Source organism: Crocodylus porosus, unplaced genomic scaffold, assembly GCF_001723895.1.
Source record: "Crocodylus porosus isolate Cpor-Errol unplaced genomic scaffold, CroPor_comp1, whole genome shotgun sequence".
NCBI lineage: Eukaryota > Metazoa > Chordata > Crocodylia > Crocodylidae > Crocodylus > Crocodylus porosus.
The window spans coordinates 1,476,042-1,500,293 of NW_017728904.1; the positions used below are offsets into that span (position 1 = coordinate 1,476,042).

The following is a 24,252-nucleotide window of genomic DNA, read 5'->3' on the forward strand; positions in this document are numbered from 1 at the left end:
ATCAGCTTGAGAATCTCAGCTTCCTCACTCTGTCACCTCTGGAATAGCAAAGTTCACCATTTCCTACTCATAAAGTTGCATATATCTGAATCAAGGTTATAGCAGAGAGTTCTTTGCACTTTCCCTGACAGAAATCACCACTGTCATCAGAGGATGGACACACCTTGACGCAGCAGCAGATCATCTCTTAGCAGACATATATAATAAACACAGCCAGGCTGGGCATAATGGGGACGAGGAATCATAGGGACCTCCTGGAAGAAAGAAGACAGACTGATGAAATGGCCCGACCCTTCCTTTCCATCATTTGATACAATCAGTACAGACCTGGGGCTATTACCAACCACCTTTCCTATCTTCTGGAAATACTTGGCAGAGCTGGACACAGAACAAGAATTAAAATTTAACAGAAAGTTAAACAAGATTTGAAGAGATGGTAACTTGGACTGGTGTCCAGTCGTGCTTGAGCTTTACCCATTCCCCATTTGCCTCAGTCCTACACTGGCCTTATCTGGTTTCACAGCCCTAGAAAATAGGGAAAGTTTCCTGTGAATTTCTCTTCCTCTATCGTGGGAGATAAAGAACGTTGGTTACTAATATGAAAGCTATATTATATTGTTGACAGTTATAAATCGTGGCATAGACTACTTCAGAGACTCACTTTCTGCCTTTGCTAGTTTGGAGGACAGGTTAGCTTGTGAACTGTTTCCGTACTATTTGCATACAAGCACAAAGCTAAGAACAGTGAGAACTCCCTCTTTACCAAAACACTAGTTACATCCTGGCATGTGAAAAGGTACAAGTGTGAGAGCTGCAAAAAAAGAGAATTGAAAATGTTTTACCCTGCTGACGGATCGAGGTTCGCACTGCTCACACAAGTAGTGCTCAACATCTGAATTGACACCCATGCAGTCACAGTGTTGCCAAACCTACAAAGATATGCCCTGATTAGGAAGACCTGGGTTTTAATTTATAGATTAAAAACAATTCCAGACTAAAGAAAGCATGAGGGCAAGCATCCTAAAGGAAACCTGGGGCTTCTTTTTAACTATTTCATACAATGCCCAGGAAAGTAAGATCTGTATGCAATTGGCTGTTCAGAGGCTTATTACTGGAGTTTTATCTTCTTTTTGGAGAACAGTTTAACAAGCAGTTTAACAAGATTATTAACAGTTTAACAAAATTATTAACTCCTCTCCCTAGTGGTGCTAATTGCATTTTCTGTGCGGAAACAGAAGATCCAAATTTTCTTTGGAGAAGGGAAGGGATGATTCACCTATCAGCTATGTGGGAGCTATGGGTACAGGCTTTATTGACCAAGGTTCTCCTCCTCACCATGCATTTTTCACACTGGATCATCAGCCCTTCATCTTTGTAAAGGCCACAAATACAGCGGATCACATCCTCATCCTTCTCGTGCCCGTTCTCCTTTTCACAGACAGATGTCTCGCTGCTGTCAGCTTCACTGGCAGTTTCCCCCACAATCTCATCAATTTGGGCAGAGGCCTCGTGGCGAGCACTGTAATATGCCTTCCGCAGCCGGCATACATCACGCCCAATTGGGGACTTCCTGCCATAATACTTCTGGATAAAAAAAATAAAAGTAGCAGTTCACTCTTCTGCACATTTCCACTGCTCTGGGCTACATGTACATGTGGGGCAAGTGTATACACTTTATGCTCTCCATATGTCCATGTGTCAGAAGCACTTGCCCTGCCAGCTCTTGAACATCTCTGATGCCCATGTGCTTTAGATATCTAAAGACAGGTACAGGGATAATTTATTTAGTTTGGGAAGCATCCTGGTCCCTTCAGATTGGAGGTCTGCACAGATTTTTTGAGCCTTTTTTATGTCTGGCCCCAGGTGGTAGGAGAATGTTTAAGAGAAGAGGCTGAAGTGAACAACATATCAGTGTCACTGTCTGCACCAATGCTGTTTGGCAGAAGAGCATTATTGGAATCTCTCTTTATAATGCTGTTCTTCTGTCACAAAAACCTGACAAGACCATTATATTGGGTCATATCTACACTGCCTGCATAGTAGCTCTAAGGCCTAAGGGAGCCTCACCTCAGCATTTCGGAAGACCTTCAGCATGTCCCCATCAAAAGCTTCTACTGTTTTATAATACCCGGTCAGGATTTGCTTCTCAATGGTGGCAAGGTCCAGTGGGTCAGAGATCTTCTCATAGTAATCTGCATTTCTGAAATAGGAGTGCATTTATAGCAAAATTTTCACCAACATTTCCAAGCTATGCAAACTGGTGATAAGTAATCATGGACCAGAGAGGCAAGAACTTACTTTTTTTTAGGGGGCAGGTTCAGCAGTGGAGCTGCAAGAGCCTGCCTAGAGGAGTCTGTAAAGGAAGGATAAACTTTAGCAGCAGTTGCCACAGCAGAATTAAAAAAAAAAAAAGAGAAGCAACAAATAAATGTAACTCAAAAAATAGTGGGCCCCCTTCTGCCCTCACACACAGGTAAAAGAAATGTTGAGTGTTTTAAGTTGGCTGTTGTGCTATGTTTGCAGATACAGTGCTGGCAGTCAACTACATCACAGCATGATTCTGTACAATGGATCAGAGTTGAATCTAAGCAGCAACAACAACCACACTTTTGTAGGACATCCCCTTCTGTAGACTTGGGGAAAGGGGGAGAAGTTGTACAGAATGGAGTGGTGGCTAGCAGTAGAAGGGAAAACAGAAGGGTTTGTTTAAACTCCTGAAATAAGTTAATTCCTTTTTAATATGTTATACTCAGAACACCTCTTTCAGGAAGCTGATAAGGTCTCAATGGACACTGTTAGCAGAATAACATTCACCTTTATAGGAGATGATGCTATCACAAATCTCCTTGAAGATCTGTGCAAGACGGGCAGCACGGGCCACTTCAACGTTCTCTTCAGCTGCAGCCAAACGTCGTGTTCGTACAGAGCGGGAGGTCTGTAGGGCTGAGAACTGAGTCATGAAGACATCTGAAAGAGGGGAGCAAAGAAACACCTTCAAATTCAACTGCAAGAAGCAATGTATTTTTCTTGAATTGGATACTTATGAGAAAAGATTAAGATGTCTCCTGCCTTTCACTAAGTACAGACACATATTTCCTACAAACAATGACAGTGCATCACAATAAAGGCAACAACTTAGGTTCACCTGTATGCTTTAGCGTCTTTGTGCTGTTCTAGCTAGTTTTGCTGGATTTTTGGCTAGTTTGTGGTGGTGTGAGAATACGATAAAGCAGCCAGTTGATACCAGTAAACAGCCCAAAGCACGCACCTCTCAGTGTCTGTCTTAGCCACCAAAGAGGGTCACTCCTAAAGAGGGGTCCTCTGGTTGTAACTAGGGGCAGAATTTGAACCTCTGACAGAAGTGATGTTTAGGAACAGCTTTTGTATTTTTCCTTTGGCAGACGCATTTTGTCCCACCCATATAACAAGCTGTGAGCCAGAAAACACTGCTGCCAAAAGGCCAGAACAAGAGAGGCTTCTTGTTATGATAAGGACAGCTCTCAAAGTTAGCACAATTGCTGCTGCAGGCATTGGGTCAGCAGTAAACGCTTTCTCATTAAGAGTCCAGTTCAGCAAAGCTTTTGGTTCTTTAGAACAACAGCTACTAAAAGTTACCTTTTAGTAAGGGGAGAAGGGGCAGAAGATGAGTTCAAAGTGAGCAATGGACATTCCACTTGGAGATAAGCAGCTTTTAAGGCCCAGCAAAGCAGAACAAATTTATATGTTACATCAGATCAGCAGTCTATCAAGTCCAGAACTCCTTAATGAAAAATATTACTGAATAATTTTCTCAGAGAACTTACTACTTTCATACAAATACGTACATATATATCTATATTTAGAAAGCTGCTGAGACTCCCTTAACAACCTGCATACAGGACTGATTTGAATTATCTGTGGATGTAAGTTATCAAGCCTGCATAGTTTGACTAGGTCCTGAGAAGAGGGGAAATGGCAGTATCAGGAAACTGTGCAGGCCTCACCAGATTTGATGTTGCCATCATCTCGACAGATTCCATTCCAGCGGTTGTACAAAGATGCAGAGTGGATGCTGTCACTGACGTGCTTAACTTCTTCTTGCTTTTGCCGAATCTTCTCCCAATTCCGTACCAGGAAGACGTGGTGTTTTAGCACAAAATTCCTACAAAAAACAGAAGAGCACTGGGAATCACTTCACTGTGCAATGTTAATATCTTAACCTGGGAAGCAGCAGAAACGAGCTTAGTTTTTGCCCTCCCCCAATGTCTTTGGAAGTACTTTTGGGAAACCCAAGGCTATGATTTTTAGGCAGACTAGAACTCCATCTGGAGGTATAGACAGGGAACAATGATCACTTACACTACAGTAACAGGTTTTGGATCCCCTCTAGATGCGTGTTAACCTCAAACAGATGAGCTTGCAATCTTCTGAACTGCTGTGCTGCACTGCCATTGTGATAAGAATGAAGGGAGACTGTGATCGCTCTGCCCTTCATGATCCTGCACAGGAACCCATGGAGACACAAGGTACACGCACAGCCCCAACAGAAAAAACTATTAAAGTCAATTCTGGCCTTGTGTGGAAGAGGCATATATGTACTTAAAGAGGTATCTATACCTACATGTGCCCAAATAACTTTTTCATCAAGAGAGTTCTTGAGAAGCATGTGGTGTGCCTTGCTTTTGGGTTGGGACAATCACAATGGGTAGAGTCTCTTTTTTGTGCACCTGTTTACAGCATGGTACCACTGGAAGTTGTAAACTAGCTTTCCTTATTTTTAGCTATATTCTTTCCACAAAACCTGGATTATTTCTGCTACAGAGCCATGATTTTTAGCTGCACAATTTACACGGCCTATACACTTAGCTGCCTTTACACTGTGATAACCAAACAAAAGAAAGGGATGTATTTGCAAGCTGTCATAATCATTATTCTCACATACTATGCCTTCAGCTTTGCTACCACTAAGACGCTACTGCATAATGCAGCAACTGACTCCCCACATGATCTATGATTGGTAGTGTCAGCCTGGGAAAGTGGTGGACTGCGTTTAAAGTGGCTGGGTTGATTTACAAAGCCATAACCCGTACAGCCCCAGCTGAAATTGTGGGATCCATGCTGAACCTTATCTTTATGGTTAATCTGTGCTATGACAATTGCATCATTGTACCCTGTGCTGGTCGACAGAGCTAGAGCACTGAACTCACTCTCTTGGAACCCATTCTCACTTTTATTATCTGTTCCACAAAACATTACAAAATCTCTATCACTTATTTTAAAAGGAGTTTAAATAAACACATCGCTGCCTGCAGAATTACACTTGCTGCCTGCAGTACTAACTCAACAAACTTAGTTGCACAGGAAGGACCTCTTGGGGGCTAGTTCCACACAGACTCATGCCTCACGTTGGTCAGTCATGCTTCCTTAAAGCAGATTCACTGCTGAAAAAAATCAGCTGAAGAGGACTAAGGCTTTCTGTACTGGCTAGTAACAGGTTTGCCTACTTTTAGGAGTAACAGTTATCCATGACCTGGGAGCAATGGGAACACTGATGTGGAACGTGCATTTGCCTTCCTACCACACTGATCATGATTCTAATGTCAGATTAAGGACAACAGATCCTGTCACCCCAGATGTGAGTAAGCACATTCCCTCGTCACGAATGGTCCATTTAAAACAGATCCCAGCATTCTTTCCTTCTCAGCAGGACACTCTATGACGCCCTGTCTTATAGCAAAAAAAAAAAAAAACAAAAAAAATTCAATATTTTTAAAGCCTGGTATTGCTAGGGAGAAAAAAAAGCAAAACAAAACACTGAAATCCATCCCTACCTTTCCCTGTTGGACATGGGTTTCATCTGCAGCTGTGGGGTCAGCCGGGTTGGAGTGCTCACACTCTCACTGGGCTCCTCAGGCATGTGGCCCTTCTGCAAAACAGACCATTTCTGGTGAGAGAAACTAGGCACAAATGTGGCCAGGACTCACATGGGCAGTAACTTCTAGAGCAGGATCTGGTTTGCTGTTTATGCGTACACATGCACAAGTGGTCTCAGTTACACACTGACTTCCCAGTAACCTGTTAGTGCAAGAGAAGCTGGTCCCAGTACTCACCCTCTTCTTTAATTTATGTTTCGACTTCCTTTTTTCTTTCGATCGCCCAGGCCTTCTGTGTGTGGTGACAGGCTGGTTGGTTTTACTTGACAGTCCATTCATCCGCTGACTCTTGCCTCCTATTATTCCTCTGCATTTGTCAAAACCACATTTGCACAGTTGCTTTGAAAGAAAAAGGAGAATTCTTTTTAATGAAATCATGATACTGCTTGAAGAATCTATTCCTATTCTTGGATACCAGTTCACTCCAAAACAACCTGCACAGACATGCAGTTGAATGAAGTTGAGTAGTTTGATCTTTACCTGTTTTTCAACATTAAATGAGTGAAAGTTGTAGTCATAAGTCAGTTCAGTACCAGCAGGCATATCCTTAAGTGCATACAGTCCAATTCGGTAGACACCATTTACAGACCTGAAGAAAAAATAAGTGTGAAACTTTTCTAGCTTATATTACCATATTGGGTGCTGGGGTGGTGTGGGTGCTAGGGGACATAGTTGATAGCCCAGCATTGCAAGTTCAAGGCCATAGCACAAGTACTCATGGCACCACCTGTCAGATTCCAATGAATCTGCAAGTTCTGCTAAATACCTTGTCATAAGGACACAAAAAGGGGAAGGATTACCATATCGGGGCAACAAAATCTAGAAACAGTGACAAAGGAATGAGACAGAGGGAAAACTGACTTTGCCCACCTAACAGAGAGGTTAAATATAGTAACCAATGATGTCAATGGGCCTTGAACAACTCGTTCCTAATTTTTACTACTCTCCTTTGTCCACTCTCACACCAACTCTTTTTGAAACCAAATAAACGGCTGTTGCACTGACAAACAACAGGAAACTATGATTCAGGAGAGGAGCTACGTTACATTAGTCACTGCAACACCCAACTTCAAATGCCAAAAATCACTTCCTTGTAGCATTTCATTCTGAGCCACAAATTCTCTGCTTAAAGTTTGACAAACTTATTAAAATCTTTTTTGCACTATTTTGCCTCTTGTTTTAATGTTTATATAAATTAAAGACTAATTAGTTTTGGCTAAAGCCACAAGTTCAGACAAGTGCGGCAAGCTCTCTCACTATGCTACCAACTTTTTGAATCTTGTTATACACAACCAATATTCTACAGCAAAGCCACGACTCTCTTCCAATATGCTCAACACATACCTACAGCAGCCCCTGCTACCTTAGCACAAGGCCTCTCTGTTCAAAACGGGATGCAGAGTGTACACTGTCCTTACTCCTGTGTACATTTGAATTGCCAGAAGAAGCAAGCGTGCAGATTACTTTACTGCACCATGGAGTCCTGCCCATGTTAAAGCAGGTTAGTAATATGACAGCTGACATGCTGTAACTGCTGCTAGAACAGAGTACTTAGGTTCTGCCTCAGAACTGTCTAGCAGGCAGGAGGCAGCAATACATGCAAGTTTTATGAAGCACAAGTACCTTAGTAAATTATTTTGTTATCTCTTGCCCTGTGCTGAGACTTGCTTCTCCACGGTACATAGCCTACCTACCCCCTTAGTCACCGCTATAGCTGGTGGTTTGGTACAGAATTAGCTTCTTACCATTTCTGCATCTCACAGTTAGGATTACAGCTGTGGTTGATAAATCGAGCCTCATTGCCCATGCGATAGCTGTCAATTACCATTCCACTGTCTAAATTCAGGCAGTAATGATCACTGTGATTATGATACTGTTCAATCATCCGGTTCCTAGGAGGCAATGCAGGGGAAGTTATTTGTGATTCTGACTGTTACAGGAAAACAAACAAGGAAAAACATGGTAACAGTGTGCAGGAATCTGGTAAGGTGGTTTAGAGAGAAAATACTAATGGCACTTTACATTTGTTTAGGACCTTCCATCAAGAGGTATAGGATATGCATTACTACTTCCAATTTACAGATGAGGTGAATGAGGAACAATGAAAGACCAAGGCACGATGTAGGCCACTACTAGAGCAAGGTGAGAGTTTGGAAGCTTGTTGCCACTTGGCTATGTTGCCACTGGTTCTGCAAATTAATTGTAACCTTTATTACCTGGAAGAAGACTATACATGTGTATGTATACACAATGTTCTATATGTTTTCAAAAACCCATCATCCCTGCCCCTTCACAGCTTGGTTTTCTGTGGTTGGACACACATTCCTAGAATTAGAGAAGTCTCCATGCAGGAAGGAAGGAAATGTGGTCAGCTGTGCTAGCTGCTAACTCTACAGGCAAACATTATATCTGCCTTCTCACTGAGCTCTGGAAGTAGTTAGCATGTAGTTAACATGAGTAGGCTTTCATTCCTTTCTTTGGGTATTAATGCTCCCAGCTGTTGTTCTTTGTCTCCCTGTCCATCTGTGAAGACTCATTTCCTTTCCTGCCCAATGCTACTTGCTGATTCTGCTTTGTACAACTGGAATCCTGCACAGTGCATGTTTCTGTATCAAAGTCATTCACTTGTGGCACTGAACATATACAGAAGACACCCTGCAAATGTTGTTACAGAGACTAAAACTGAGTTACAGACTGAAGGTTTGTTGATTAAAATGCTAAATTCTACAGTTTCACCTGTAGGCCAACAGAAAAATAATCTCCTTTTCTTCCCTTTTCACCTGTGGTTACTAATTTCTCAGTGTGCTCAAAGATATTTAGTAAGTTTGCTATTCCAAATAGCAATGAAATGCATCTACCTGAACTCCTGCTCACTAACAACTTCTCCCAAGTATTCGATGATAAATTGTCCTGCTTTTAAAGGCTCTTTGGTGCGAATACCCCAACCTTTCTCTTCAGCACGGAAACGTTCCAAACATTGCACCCACTCATGTCGCTGAATCCGCTGGTTACAACACTGTTCTCCACAAGGACATGTGTTAGGAGAACACTCTGCAAAGATCATCCTACAACCAATGACAAACAAGGGCATGTATTAGAAGAACACTCTGCAAAGATCATCCTAAAACCAAAGGCTAACAAGCTAAAGGGGTGTGGTAAACATACATGGAGAGCCACCACATGCACAACACATACCCTCAAGACCTGTTAAAGGTTAATTTTCCCCAAATCTGTGACAACCGGTGGCTTTAGCGTCCTTCTTGGGCCACAAAGCTGATACTATTCCCAGTTCCCTTCTCTGAATGAACAATGCAATGAACTGTCTGTCTTGAAGAAGTCCAGAGATCTTCAAATCCAAGTAAAGATGGAAAGCTAACAAAAGCTCTAATTATAGCTAGATTGAAATTTTTCAATTAAATGTTTTTCTGTTGGTTAATGTCAATTCATCAAAGGTCAAACTGCTGAGATATGAAGGTATCAGTTTTGATGACTTGTTTATAAAAACTGAATTTTTGGTTTAAAATAGTTTTCCGTACAAAAATAAAATATAAGAGATCAAATAAAAATGTATTTAGGTCAACCCAAACAACTCCTGCCCCCCCCCCGAAATTGCTGGTTTATGAAGATTTTCATCCTGATTTGGGATCAACAATCTTTTTTAAAAGCTGAAACTTCTCCTGAAGTGGTAAACCTATTTCCTGGACTAGCTTTACCTGTAATCAGTCCCTTCAAACACTATGCACCCTAGTTTTATAGCAATAAACAACAGTTTCAATTGTGCCCATGCCTAACCCTCTAGTCTCCTTGACCAATATAACTTCATACATAAGAACTTCAATGGAAACTCACTGTGTAGAGGAAAATAAGATTTTTTTTTAACTGGCTAAGAAGTGGCACCTCTTTACTGATCTTTGGATATTTACTATACATGTGAACAATTCTTTTTTTTCCAGTTCTCATAGTTTTCACACCTCCCAAAATTAATTTTGGGGGAATGTTACAGTTTTAATCCTGGTGAAGAAGATTATGGATGGTTTCATCTCTGGGATGAGAAGGAAGAGTTTTGGTACAATGATCCGTCTGAATTCCTCTTGTGATGCTGTAATACAGGTCTGAAACTGAGTGGGCAGTGGACACTATGGTAATATTTCAAAGAAGCTGAGTAAGCTGCAGATATGTCACTTGGGAGATAGGAACAGGAAACCCCTGTCTTTTCACACCTTGTGGGGATACTTTTGAAGATATAACTAAATTATTGGGTTTTTTGAAGTGCAATCTGTCTGGTAACCTAGACTTTATGCAGATTTCTAGAGTTGTGCTTAGCACTCAAGAGATTAAAAACTTTCACAAATAAACTTGGTTCAGTTATGATAAAAAATGAGAATGCGAGCTCTTAAGTTTCCCAAGATTGGAGAAATCTCATGCCCTTGCACACAGTAAGCAATTCTGATAACCTGGATGAGATCAAATTCCCTATACTGTATTTCTGTTCTTACTTTCTTCCTGGCTCTTCTCTTTGCAGTAATGATTACGTACTTTGTTTCTCCTGGGATTCCTGTTCTTTCTTCATACTTTCCTTCCTCTACTGAGCTGCCTTTTTCAAGCTTCACTTATGCCCTGTTCCGTCACTAACTACTCTTTTCTGAACAGTCTACCAAAGAAGTCTACTCTCACAACAACTGAAAAAAATCCTTCCTGTCCTCAAACTAAACTGCATCCAAAGTATTTCCAGAAATGGATTTCTATTGTGGTTCATGGAATAAAGATGAGGTTGTAAAAGCTTTGCCCATGGCACAGGTGAAAGCCAACCCAGAGAAAGCGCTCCCATCTGGAGATCGAGAGCAAGGATGCACATGCACATAAAAACTCTTTTATTACTCAAGCAGTAGCTAGTACACTATTCTGCCCGCTTCTGCATTTGTATTTTCTTGCACTGGAATCATTTCAAGTTGTTGAGATCCTGATCACACCTATCAAAATTCTTTCTTTACAAAAATATCAGCCTAAGATAAACAGATTCTTTAGGGAATTCCCTTGGGCTCAGTTAAGATATTTCTCACCTGTTAAGACAGTCTTCTACGCAGCCCTTTCCATTGTCGTCATCTGGTTTCTTACAGTTGCAGGTTGTAGCCTCATAGCCAGAAAGAGGCTTAACATCAACATAGACATCTGGAAAGAGGGAGGGGAAGGAAAAAGGGAAAATATTTTTTCCTCACAAACACAGAACTATTTAAAATGTTTCCACCCAAGTGACCGATCAGAAGAGAAGGTGGGAAGGGGCTTGGATGGGACAGAGAAAAATGGGAGATGGAAAAGTAGATCTCATGTAGAAGTTTCATAATGATGCAGCTTATATAACAGGTACATCTCTATTAATGCATTATTGCAGTGGTTCTCAACCTTTTTAGTCTCAAGGCTGCTTCAGAAAATGCCAGTCTGTAGTTTTCACTCACTTCTTTTACTATGAAGACATAATACAGAACTTCTTCTGTTGCAAAGAACTCAGAAAGACTACAACAGATCAGAATATTTTTGACACTATGGAATTCTATTTGAGATCTCTGGAATTATTTTGTGACTCATGTGTAGGTGTTTGCATATTTAATCATGTTGTTATTGTACAGCACCCTTAAAAGGATCTTGTAGCACTTCAGGATGCTGAGGCCGCCCCCCCCCCGGTTAAGAAGTGCTGCATTATAGAAATAACAAAAACATTTTTAAAAAATTACTTACTAGAACGGATTTTTTTGTAAAGTGGGACATCTGGCTTTTTATACAGCTAGAAGAAAGAAAAATAGATTCTTAATATACTGCAAAACTGCAGCTGCCATTCAGAGATAACAGAAATGGACACGTTTTACATGGAGAATGCTTATATTAATTACTAGATAAAATATACACAAATAACTCTCTCTTAGGTTCATGCTATTTCTCTGCAAGGGAGCATCAGAGGAGTGGTTAAAATGTATTTAAACAGAATGCCTGGTTAAAGAGCTCAGTAAGCAACTTTCCCTAATTGGTTTGCTCCCCCCATGTTGCCTGAAAATCCATGGGGGCAAGCTAATTTTCAACCATTTGGGGTATTATTATTATTTTTTAGCACTGAAGAAAACTTATTTAAAGTCACTCTGCAGAATGACATCAGATTTAGCAGCACTGTAACATACTGATAGTACGATGAAATAAGCAAAAAGAAGGAAGAGAATAATCAAAACCCATCACTTAATTACTTTGCTATATTCAGAGAAGACCAGAGGGAAGATGGATTAATATTGCTGCGTATTTATGATTTGAACACTTGCTGAAGGAGACTGCAGCATAATTCTATGTGCAACAGCAAATAACTTCTTCTCTTAAACAAGTTTTAAAATAAACATGATGATTTACTTGCACGGGCATGTGTTCTACTAATAACACTCTTCAATGTTAAATGTGACAGACAAATCGTATAACAAAATGATTTTATATCAGTGTTCCTATATTGGATAAGGAACACATAAGCAAACAGATACATCAAATAATGTTAAATTATCTAATGAATAGTAATTATAGTGAAGTATTATGTTATAATTACATAATAAAATGGACATAAATAAATTATTTTCAGGCCATTACCAGAAACTCTGCACCACTAGAATATCAACAACTTTTGCTGTGTTAAGGTTAGATATGGTAGCTTTCTAATGAATGCCTGGAACCAGAGCCATCTTAGAAATTGGTTACAATCATTTACATGGTTAGGTTACATTTCTTAGAGCTCATTCCTTTCTGCAGAGCTGGGGATGGTTTTACCCTCCTGCATTAAATGCAGTGTTAAATTACTGGTGGAAACTTCTCAAGAAAAAAAAAACAACCCTATTTTTAGGCTTGCACATATTTAAAGCTCTTCAAAAAGAATGCCACCGTTAAACACTTTCTCCAGTTCCTGCAATATGAAAATTTCAGCTTGCAAGTGAAAAATAAATTCCCCTCTGCTGGGACAGATCCAAGAAAAATAACGTCTGAAATTTCTCAGTGTAGCTGGCAGTACATCTGAATTCTCCCAAGGCGCGTCTAAAACAAGATCCCTCCAGAAAGTATGTAGCCTACCAAAATAAAAGTCAGCAAAAATAAAGATTGGCTCTCTGAGAAACCGACTGAACTGCTCCTATTTTGCAAGGGAGGGAAAAATGGAACTTGTCCACATTAAATATATATACAAATACTTTTTTCTCAGTCACTAAAATAAACAAAAATATTTATCAATACTCAAAAAATATAAATGTGGCTTGGCATAAGAGATCTGTTTTTCCTCTTTTCATCGGTTGTGAATGCTATCTTGGCACCTAGTAACATTTTTATTTTGTACCTGATTGTGTTTCCATTGCCAGAGGATGTCATAAGGCAGCTGAAAGTCTATTCTCTTTTGTCTCAGATACTTTCCTGGAAAAAAAAAAGGGTTTATAAATCATACGCTTGTATTCACATACAAGAACACATGGGCACAGAGCCATAATTTTGACAGGGCACCTCAGTCCTAGCAAGCCACAAAGGCAGAATAGCAGAATCCTCAAAGAACATTTTGTTTATCAGGGGAAGCACAAGAAACATGTCCGTAAAGAACACTCCAAAAGGACCACAAAATGCTGGTGTTTCTGGCACTTTACAGCACTGTCACAGCTAGGCTTTATTTTATGGGTACTGAATGAACAGCTGTCTATTCAGAAGGGTCACAAACTGTACTTGTAGTTACGAGAATGGCTTGTTGGTATGGGTGCAAGAGAGAAACTGGGGTAAGGAGGAGGGGTCTTAAGTTGTACTTTGATGACTGATTCTTAAGAACATCATAAAATTCTAATGCTAACTGTAAAAATCCTAACAGCGATGCCAGAATCCCTGCAGGCATGCTCCTAGGAGTCGCTATAGAGTGAGTGATTGGAGGAGCAGAGCACACTTTACAGATATAAAAAGACTTGCTTTGTAATCTTCAAAAAAATCAATTTTCCCTAATAAGAGAGCTGTTTTGCTATTGCAATATTTTGCACACTAATGTTTGCAATTATATTACTAAGGGACACTGTATATAATGGTGTCCTGCTGATGTTCTGCACCCCACAGTGCACTAACAGTTCCTTTCTGTAAGGTATTTCCACAGCTATCATTCAGGTGAAGATTTACACTGGTATTTGCTTTTCATTACTCCCTGTCCCCAAATTATGTACAACTGCAAATAAGTCTTCTTATTGTTGTTTCTCCATATAAATATATTAACACGAGATTTCAATATAACATTTTTAAACACAAGGACTATACAGGACTGGTTCCTGGCCTAATTTAGAGTGAAATTTTCTGAACTATGGACCGCTGCCCTTTAAGTAGGGAAAACAGGGTAGGGTTAAAAATGGGCTTCCATTCAGTCCGATACGTCTACAAAACAAACAGCTGATGCTGACTGTTCTTCTGACTGTTTCTCTGGAATATCTGCCAAATTAGTACTCAGATGGGTGCTCGTGAGAGTCAGCCGAGTCTTTCAGTATGCCATAACCATGGCATATAGCTCTTCTGAGATGGATAATACTAGTGAGTTTATTAAAAATATGGTAACAGGAAGTGAATGGCATTATTTAGTAACCATTCTAGTTTACAGTATGTCATATCCCACCAGACCTACTCACAAAGGTTAATTTTGTTTTCTACATATTTTACCAAAGTGAGCATTAAAACTGCTGCTGAGATGGCAAATGGCTCTTTTTACTAGCTTTGCTCTGCTAGAGAGCAGTGATTGCCTAAAAGCAATTACATCTCTCCATGAACTGCAGGGTTCTCTGACCTCTAGCTCCATATCTTCATAACACTTTCTCTTTCTTAAGCAGCAAAAGTGACCTGAATAAAATTTAACGTACATTACTTCGGAGTGTATCTGCAGCCTATTCCATCATTTCTATATAAGAAATGACATCACTGAACTTCCTAAGTCAACTGGCATCAGACAGTTTGTGGAGGACACATACTACAAATCTGAGCAGCTATATGACTGGAAGAGGAAGAGGGGAGCTATGTCGTATGTTATTCACTGGCTCTTTCTAATTAGGAAATCTCAAGTAAGGTTTGACACACTCTCCTTCTCTGAGTCTAGAAGGATTTAGGCTAACAGCATACTAGACTGCATTGGTAGAAGCATTGCCAGCAGATAGAGGACAATGATTCTTCCCTTCTATTTGAACTGGTAAGGCCACATCTGGAGTCCTGTGTCCAGTTGTGCCCCTCCACCCCTACAGAAAGGATGTGGACTGGAGACAGTCCAGTGGAGAGCAATGAAAATGGCTTGGGGGCTGGGGAACATGACTTGAGGAGAGATTGAGGGAACTGGGCTTATTTAGTCTTGAGAAGAGAAGACTGAGAGGGATATGATAGCAGCCTTCAACTCCCTGCAGGGTGGTTGCAAAGAGGATGAAGCTGGACTGTTCTCAGTGGTGGAAGATGACAGAACAAGGAGCAATGGGCTCCAGTTGCAGCAACAGAGATTTAGGTTGGATATTAGGAACAACTCTCTTACTAGGAGGGTGGTGAAGTACTGGAATGGGTTACCTACAGAGGTGGTAGAAATTTTCAAGATCTGGCTCGACAAAACGTTGCCTGGGATGATTTAGTTGGGGATTGTCCTGTTTTGACCAGGGGGTTGGACTAGATGTGACTTCTGGAGGTCCCTTGCAACCCTAATTTTCTATGATTCTACCAAACTCAACAGCATTGAACATTATTTAAAAAAAAATCAGTTCCCATTAACTAGTACTGAAAATGCTAAGCACAGACTTGATCAGACTAGTTTTGATAGTGTGTCAGGTGACCTAGGGCTGAACTAAGTTTTCAGAAGTGGTTCACAGTTGTTGGTGCAGGCTGGGTCTTGCCACTCTCACAGCAGGATGCAGCCTTCATCTCCAGTGCTCCTTCCTCTCTTAGAGGAGGAAATAGGCCATTATGAACTTGGCTACCCAAGTGTCATGATTTGACACCACAGACACCAGGATATGTTTAGTTAAATGCAGTCTTAACATTTTGTTGGGACATTTTTGCACAGATCTGAAGTCAAAGTCAACCCTATACCATCATCTCATGGCCTTCCTGGGCCTAAACAAACCCCTTCGTATGCCTTTAGGTTCACATGCATACCTCTATCAGTGAGAAAACTGGAAAAAAATAAGTCTAATGTTTTCTGTACAACTTGCTCTTAAATTAGTTCTTATTTTTAAAGTTTTATTTATCCATAGACGGTTCTAGGAAACAGCTAAATCTGTTGGGAATTTGCTACAACCTCGCTGGGTGAAACAAAAGGCTCTTTCAAGTACCCTGGCAATGAGCCTAGAGACTATGGAACATTCTCTAGCCCTCATTAAGCAGGCACTAGTAAAGTTATTTGGCAGAGAATTAAACCTTGTAATTCTATTCTGTAGTTAAGCCACTCTCCAGCTCCCCAATACAGAGTAATTAAAGCAGCCTTATCCTTATTGCAGAAGTTTGTTTGTGTCTGCTGGTACAAATAATCTGGAGGTCGTGGCCTCACAGCAAGAACGAACAAGATCACTGCACTGCATGCTAAACCTGAGCCTCCAAGGACACAATGCAATTGTGCAACACAGCCACATTAATTCATACAAAAGAAAGAAATCACTAACCAACTAAGCACAGAAGCATAATTTGCTTTGGTCAGACTCTGAGACAATTATGTTCAAACAAGAAAATCCAAACAGAACAGTTTAACCCCACCTAAGAAATGGCACCTTTCCCCACCAGCAATAAAGAACATATGAAGAACTCACCAACATGAATGGGGGCTGGGAACAACCCATGTTCATGCTCTCCAGGAGTGTATTCTAGCTTTTCTTTCTTTAATTGAATCAATCGGCTCTTTGGGCTGGGGATGAAAGGCAAGAAAAGGTAAAAATGAGAATGGGAAAGGGTTTTATTATTCATGAAAACAGTACTTATTTAGTGCTTATTAAGGTATTGATCCTCTTGTTTATCACACCTGTCTAGAGTATTGGTCTGTAATACTGTCCTGGATCCAGCTTACCTGAACATGACCAGAAAGATTACTTCCTAAGATGTTTCTCAAGTGACCTAACTTGCCAATTCAAAGAACGATGGCCTAAATATTTTTAACTGCATAACTTCTAGCTGAACAAGATTTGAGGCACCATCAACTTATTTCCATCTTAATGTTTGCACTATTGTTATTTAAGTAATATGTTAAATGATGAGAAAAGAAATCAGATAAAAATATAATTAGCTTTGTTGTTTTAATTTGTACATTTGGCAAGATTCATTGGATAGCCAATTTCACTGCCTTGTGGATGACATGCCTTCCCTCAAAGCCCTTCACTAGGCTGTGAACTAGTAAAAGTAGCAGCAAAATTAAACTAAACGGGAAGCAAACATTGTACAAATTAAAAAAAAAGAAGTGTGCCATGGCATGATTGGCACTGGAGGGTTGATGCAAACCAGGCAAAAGACATTTTTTTCAAACTCTGCTCAGGACATGCTATTTAAAAGGGTGCTTAAGCAAAAAAAGTGGAATGTTATTAAATTTGCTAATAATGTTTAATAATGCTAAACTTAAAAATAAAATCAAATTGGCAAAGCCCTTAAAATTTTGGCACTGATAGAAAACAAAGATTTCTAAGGACGAGAAAAAAAATTGTGCATAGAGAGAACCTGTAATACAATTAATTCAAAGGACATATCCAATTCCTGAATCCTCCACAAGGATTGCTTTTTATGCAGTAACATCACCATTGTTTTTTTTTTTAATTTATTACCTATTCACCACATTTTCATGGTTTTGGTTCAACAGTCCAGTAAATAATAGATGGCGATTCCTGCCACTTTGTTTTACTGGTTTTGGCATAGTTTGTACTTTCTGATGAGGAAGAAAACTTCATGTACGCATAACCCAATCAAGTAACAACTGATCAATGGTGCTTGGTTGTTGTACAATGTTACAAAGCATAATACAATAGCAATGATTAGCAAATAAGCATCAGTATTTAATAAGGTGGGTATCATTGGTTGCTTCAGCTTTGTTTACAGCCAAAGCTAATTCCTTTCCAATCTGGTTCTGCAATCTGACTTTCTGATGTACGCGATGCAGATAGCAGCACATCGCAATTAACAAAATCGCAGTCACTTTCTGTACTGTCATTAACTCCAAACTTAGTGTTTTGTCTACTGGATGAACAGTAATATTTTTTGGGATTGCCTACTGGGGCCTTTTTCCCTATTCTGATATCCTATTTATCTTCTGAATTTTTTGTCACATGAGAATAGCTGTGGTTCCTTTGTGCGTTTTACTAGATAGATCTTGTATGTCTAGCTGTAATTCTGTGTGTGTGGGAGAAACACGTCAATCATCAAATCCCTTATATCGTTGGGCAGTGATAAACTCAGAGTGCTTGCATTGCTCATTGGCAAGAATGTGTTAGGTCCTGATTTGAATTGTACTTGTTATGCTCAGGCAGAATCCTTCCCAGTTTCTTGGACAAGTTTTTTCCTGAATCATAAAATGGGACTATCCCAAGCCACATACCACATTTTTTATTCATACTGCTTCATTAACTACCTTTTTTTTGCATCAACTGGACCAAGCTTTTTTGTGCTATTGGCACTCACAGAAACAAAGCACTTGGAGCCACTGTCTACTGCTCGACTGACTTCTAACCCTGTTTCTGTTATCAGACGAACACTAGGGTAGTGCTGTACGTCTACATTATTTACAGAGATTCCCATGCTGTTTGCATAGTATACTTTTACTAGAGGATTATTCCATCTGGAGATTGCCATTAGAAGTTTGACACCTCCCTTTTTGTAAGGGGATAGGGCCTGGTCAAATTTTCCTGTAAGAAGCCCCATGTGATATGCTCTATCTTTTGTGTGCATAGTTGTGCTATAATGGCTGTGCCATTTAACAAATGAGGCCATTGTTGTAACTGCAGTTGGAATACATTTATTTAACCAGATCAACAACTTTACTTCCATAAATTACGCACACTACGGCTAAAGAGACATCATTATGTTTTAGACTACTGATAATGGATACAATGGCACTGAACTATGTCCAGAACTTCCAAGATATAGCACGTGTGGTGTTACAGCCTGCGAGCTGTTCAGCCAATCCATTTGCCTTCTTCCTTGCAACAATCCAGATCAAAAGTCCCATTACCCAAGTCAGCATTGTTTCTTGCGAAAACAAAATAGTAATGGATTTGAATTAAGCAAAATATATGAGATGGTTTTCTGAAGCTGAGCACATTCAGCCAAATTCATCCCTGTCATCAACTTGCTTGACTCCTTCTAGAACTGCTTTTTTTCAAATGCTAGAAACCACCTTGCTGCCTGCCCTGTACTTTATTTAATTTTTAAACCACAGCAACCAAAGAACTATTTTCCAGATTTATGTTTACAAAGAGGTACTATTATTTACTGAAGCTTTAAAAGCCTCTTCTGATTTACACAGCCTAACATGACATAGGCTCTCTTTGTAACATTCATGAATGGCATTACTCACCTCAATACTTCAGTTCTTTCGTCTCATCTAATTTAAACTGAAAATTGCCCATTTTGTTTAGATCTTTTCAGATATGTCCATGTTTCCTGAGACTGAGGATTAGTAGCTACTATTGCCCTTTTCTTCTACCACACTTAAACTACATGCATTTTCCACCATATCAAACAACTCTCTCCTATCTTTGTTTCTTCAGAGGCTGATTGCACCATGTGAAACATACTTTGTGTTCTTTACATATCCATAGAATCAAGCCACAGTATAGTTGATAAGTCTATAAGAAAGGTCTGAGTTGCTCACAAATGCATGCCGTTTCTCATTAAAACAGCTACTGAGGCAACAAATGAAAGATAAACTGTATATACTGTATACCTATCTTTAAAAAAGAGGTTTAGTGTGACCCAAGAATGACAGCCAAGGTGCTTTACCTTCAGTATCAGGTAAACTAGGCAATTTGATAATTAAAAACAATTACAAATATTGGGATAACGTGGGACCGTTATAATTGGGATAACAGGGACCAAGCAGGAGGGTCACATAAAAAACCAAACACACAAACCAAAACAAAAAACTATGTCTCGTCAACACGCTAGAAAACAGCATGCCAATAAAATAACAGGTAACTGAAAAATGCTCAAAAATTAATTTGTACTTTCAAAACACTTTTTGATTAAGCCCTTCACAAGAAGGGGTGATGAGGTTGCAGACTAGGTTTCCAGACTATGACACGCGAAGGTGGTTTTATCCAGGTAATGTTACTTTGAGTTATAAATCAAACACAGATGCTTACTAATGATACACCTCAAATACAGATGAAAAGTACACTGGGAATTTCCAGGGCAAAGTTGGCTCCATATGCTCACAGTCGTTGATACAAAAGATTGCTAGAGATAATCTGCTGCATGTTACTAACAAGAACAAGCACTTAATTATCTCCATACCATGGCCTTTATGATGCATTTCCTCTATTGAGTAAAGTAAAATATTCCATCTTAAAATAAATTATAGAATAGGACTTTCCCATCAAGCAGCACAGGACACACCCATTTTCTCCCACAGACAAGAGTTAAGTTATGAATAAAATAGTTTTTCTAGTCACTGGGGAAATGATTTCCCATAACTGTTACAGCAGAAGAGTTTCTTCTTAACTAGCTGGCTAGAAATATTATCAAGGATAGATAAGGACTATTCCCTGTCTCTGTCATCCCTTCCCAGTTCAATTTCTATGTGGACAAACAGAAAACTTCTGCTTTGCACCTGGCAAGGATTTTGCAGGTGTTACCTTTTTTAGACCGTCTGTAAGGTTGGGCTAGACTTGGACAAGCTTTTGAATGCACTGTAGTGCCTAAAAAAGAATGTACTACATTTGAAAGCTTGTCAAAGTCCATGAATGCTGCGTGCCCCTGGAGGCTGGGGGGGGGGGGGACACAGCAACCGCACACAGGCAGTGGTGGGGGCAAGCTCCTACAGGCAGCTGTAGTGGTGTTGGTGGTGAGCTCTGACCAGCAGTAGGCGATCACCCACAAATGCCGCTGGCAGTTGCCAGTGGCAATCAGAGGCCCTCTGCAGGTGCTGCTGGTGGTGTTGGCAGTGAGGGGGGAAAGAGGTTGGTGAGTGGCAACTGTCCGCAGGCGCCACTGGCAGTGTGGGCAGCACTTTTTGCAGGGGATGCACTCACTGCCAAGGTCAGGGAATGCATGTGTACCCCCTACACGTCGCCAATGTCTAAGTCTATCCCAACCATGCAGCTGGTCCAATAAAAGGTATCACTCATAAAAACTCTCTCCTTTTCCATATTTCTTGGACCATCATGGCTACAGCATCACTCAAACACTACTTTGCAGCTACTGCTTTTCCTGGCAGTTGACTAAATTGATCTCTTGTCAAATGCCATCAGCTGTAATCAGACTGGGTGGCTGATGTTACTGGCAAAAAGCACTCTTTGATCTTCAAGGGTCGAATTGTGGTTTATGGAAAAAAAAGATCACTAAATCCCAGCCAGATAAAGGGAATGAAACAGGGAGCTCTGCCTCCCTCCAGCCCCACCCCGCCATCTACATTTCTTTGGGGTTTTTCCCAAGTCATTTCTTCTTACTGCAGTGCTCCATTTCTGTTCTTTCTTATTTTCCTTCACTACTGTCTTTCCCTACTCCCACCATATTAGTTCTCTGTGGGCAAAATTAAGCTTAGGAGAGACCTGGAAACCGGTTCACTCACTGACAGTAGTATGGCTCCTGGGTAACTTTGCTGAATTCAAATGCCTTAGGTATCATATATGAGTGAAAACAGTCAAGCCTCCTGATTTGTAAAATCCTATGGGCAGTACTTCACAAATCAGGCTCATGTATGCTTCCCATTGCACTGAATATCAGGAAGGAGAAAACCATCAAGGTGAGGAAGGGTAACATTACTACAGAAAAGTTACCCCAATGAGTCTTCCATTTTGGCTTAAAAGTAAAGCTTTGTCTTGATAGACATGATTATCATGGTACAGTATAAAAAACTACAATAAAAATAATACAATTGAAAAAACATATATAAATGAATCTTATAATAAGAAGTCATGTTGCATTTAAACTTTCACTGAATGTATTTATATTTTCAAGAGCTTTAATTTTAGAAGACAATCTGCTGCAGGACTGTTGGTAGTCTGGCTGGCAGAGAACAAGAAGAAAATCCACAGACATGAAGTTGGATGCACAGCTGGCACTAATGGCAGCCCATGGCCATTTGTTTACTATAGTACAGCATTCTTTCATTTGTTTCAGTGAAAGAAAACAATTGCAGGAGTATGCACTCAAGACTAAGCCTGTGGAGGACTGCAGAAAAACCAATTTAAAGGAAGAGCAACGAGCACATATCCCCCAGCCCCCAAAGCGGAGGGACCTGTTACAAAATTTGGGCACATAAGACAGTAGTAACCTTTTTAAAGCAGAGACAGGAAGCTGGCCTCTAAGATATGCTATTTTATGAGACTCTGACTCAAGAAATTCCCCCAGAAAGAAAAGCTTCTTATTTTGTTGGTGGACAGCTCTGTTATCCAGATGATGAGCTGAAGGGATCTTCAGATTATTACAGTCTTGTTCATGACACTAAGTCCAAGAGCATTACGCAACTTCTAAGAAACCCATGGCTGGGTTTCAAGAAGTCATAGAATTGTTACTAAATACATCCCCAATTTTGGAATCTTAGCCAAGTGAAATATTTTCAACACTATCCCCAGAGGAACATTAATCCCAAATTAGAAAGAACCATCACATAGTAATGCCCAATCCCATACGAAGAAGTGGTCCACAGTAACTATTTTCCCCTGAGATCTTGAACAGTTATTGCAATGTAATCAATGAAGGAGACTCTGGTCTCCTTTAGAAGAGCAACTGCTGGATAAACAGACAGCAACTTGTCCACAATCTTTCTTTGTTCTCAAAACCATCATCTTACATAAGAATACACTGAAGGAAGGAATGTGTTATACATGGTACATTTGTTTAAGATATTTTTTATTTAAGTTTCCTGGTATACTGATAAATCTGAAGTGAACACCCCTTCCTCTCAGGACTCCAGATGGGCCTGAATATGTATAAATTTCTCAAGTCTGTACTGTTTGGACATCCTGAATTAGGCTACAGATCTTCATCAAAAGGCATTTACAATTTTTCCAGTGGTAGCTGAGGACTGGGTAAAGATCAGCTGCACACTGATACGAGAGGTGCTACCCCAGTCAACTGAAACTGACAAGAACTGAATTAGACACCCCTTTAATTCTTGATTCTCTTGCCAAGGATCATGCTCTTACGATGTTCTGCACTGCATACCTGGCATTACTCATTATGCTGTAACGAGCCATCTACACTGAGTTGAGCTGTGTAGAGGCAACTTGTACCATTCAACTTCTTTCAGCAAAGAAAGCAGTGGTGAATAAAAAATTGCAAGCCTTCTCCCTGAAATAGTGGGTCCATGTTGACAATAGCAAAGAAAATGTTTGCACTGCCATCTTTTATCTGATAAGCTATGCCTGATCCAAGGAGAAGCTCCAAACTCATCTGGGAACGTCAGCAGAACTGCAATCACTTCAATTAAAGTCTCCAAACACATACAGAACTTGGGCAAGATGCTGTAGTGTGGGAAACCAGTTCTAGAGGTACAGAAAAATCTCTCCAGTTACACAGTGCAAAAAGCAAAAGGAAATAAGTGATCAGTACAACATTAGTTTATAAAGAGCAAATGCAGAGTGGTTTCTAATAGGAATACCGACAAGTGCTTAACTGTACCATCACTAGAGGGTGTTGTGCTATTATCACAGCCGCATTCTTGTTTACAACGAACCTCATAAAATCATGGAACAGATGGACTGGAAGGAACCTGTAAGATCATCGAGTCTGGTCCTCTGCCGAAGGTAGGAGGTAACTGGGTTCAAATGAGCTCCACGAGGTGCTTGTCCAGCCTCCTCTTGAATACCTCCAGGGATGGTGACTGCACCACCTCTGAGATTCTAGGTACCCTTACAGAAAATAAGTTTTTCCTTATGTCTATCCTAAATTGTTCCTCAGCTAACTTGTGCTCATTGGACCTTGTCCTCCCAAGGGGTGCCTTTCATAGTTTCACAGTTCATAGTTTCTAGGGTCCGAAGGGACCTAAGTAGATCATCTAGTCTGACCCCCTGCCATGGCAGGAAAGAGTACAGGAAGGTGTACATCTAGCCTCCTCTTAAAGACCCCCAGGGTAGAAGCCAGCACCACTTCTCTTGGAAGTTGGTTCCAGATCCTAGCTGCCCTGACCGTGAAGTAGCGCCTCCTGATATCT

At 40.3% G+C, this 24,252-nt stretch overlaps 1 protein-coding gene across 5 annotated transcripts in view; it reads right to left on the reverse strand.

Annotated features, from left to right (window-relative positions):
• Window positions 1–24,252, reverse strand: part of ASH1L (ASH1 like histone lysine methyltransferase) — an 84,150-nt gene that overhangs the window by 10,353 nt on the left and 49,545 nt on the right. For 2 of the 5 annotated variants that reach the window (XM_019556873.1, XM_019556875.1), the window contains exons 6-22: window positions 16,709–16,803; window positions 13,261–13,334; window positions 11,646–11,691; window positions 10,973–11,081; window positions 8,771–8,977; window positions 7,658–7,804; window positions 6,393–6,501; window positions 6,090–6,251; window positions 5,811–5,905; window positions 5,608–5,706; window positions 3,984–4,141; window positions 2,815–2,967; window positions 2,299–2,353; window positions 2,068–2,200; window positions 1,336–1,584; window positions 843–929; window positions 164–254 (exon numbers count right to left, since the gene is read on the reverse strand). In XM_019556873.1, coding sequence (XP_019412418.1) covers window positions 164–254; window positions 843–929; window positions 1,336–1,584; window positions 2,068–2,200; window positions 2,299–2,353; window positions 2,815–2,967; window positions 3,984–4,141; window positions 5,608–5,706; window positions 5,811–5,905; window positions 6,090–6,251; window positions 6,393–6,501; window positions 7,658–7,804; window positions 8,771–8,977; window positions 10,973–11,081; window positions 11,646–11,691; window positions 13,261–13,334; window positions 16,709–16,803 — 2,069 coding nt within the window. Of the gene's footprint in view, window positions 1–163; window positions 255–842; window positions 930–1,335; window positions 1,585–2,067; window positions 2,201–2,294; window positions 2,354–2,814; window positions 2,968–3,983; window positions 4,142–5,607; window positions 5,707–5,810; window positions 5,906–6,089; window positions 6,252–6,392; window positions 6,502–7,657; window positions 7,805–8,770; window positions 8,978–10,972; window positions 11,082–11,645; window positions 11,692–13,260; window positions 13,335–16,708; window positions 16,804–24,252 lie in introns of those variants that run through there. The other 3 variants (XM_019556874.1, XM_019556876.1, XM_019556877.1) reach the window with 3 other exon arrangements.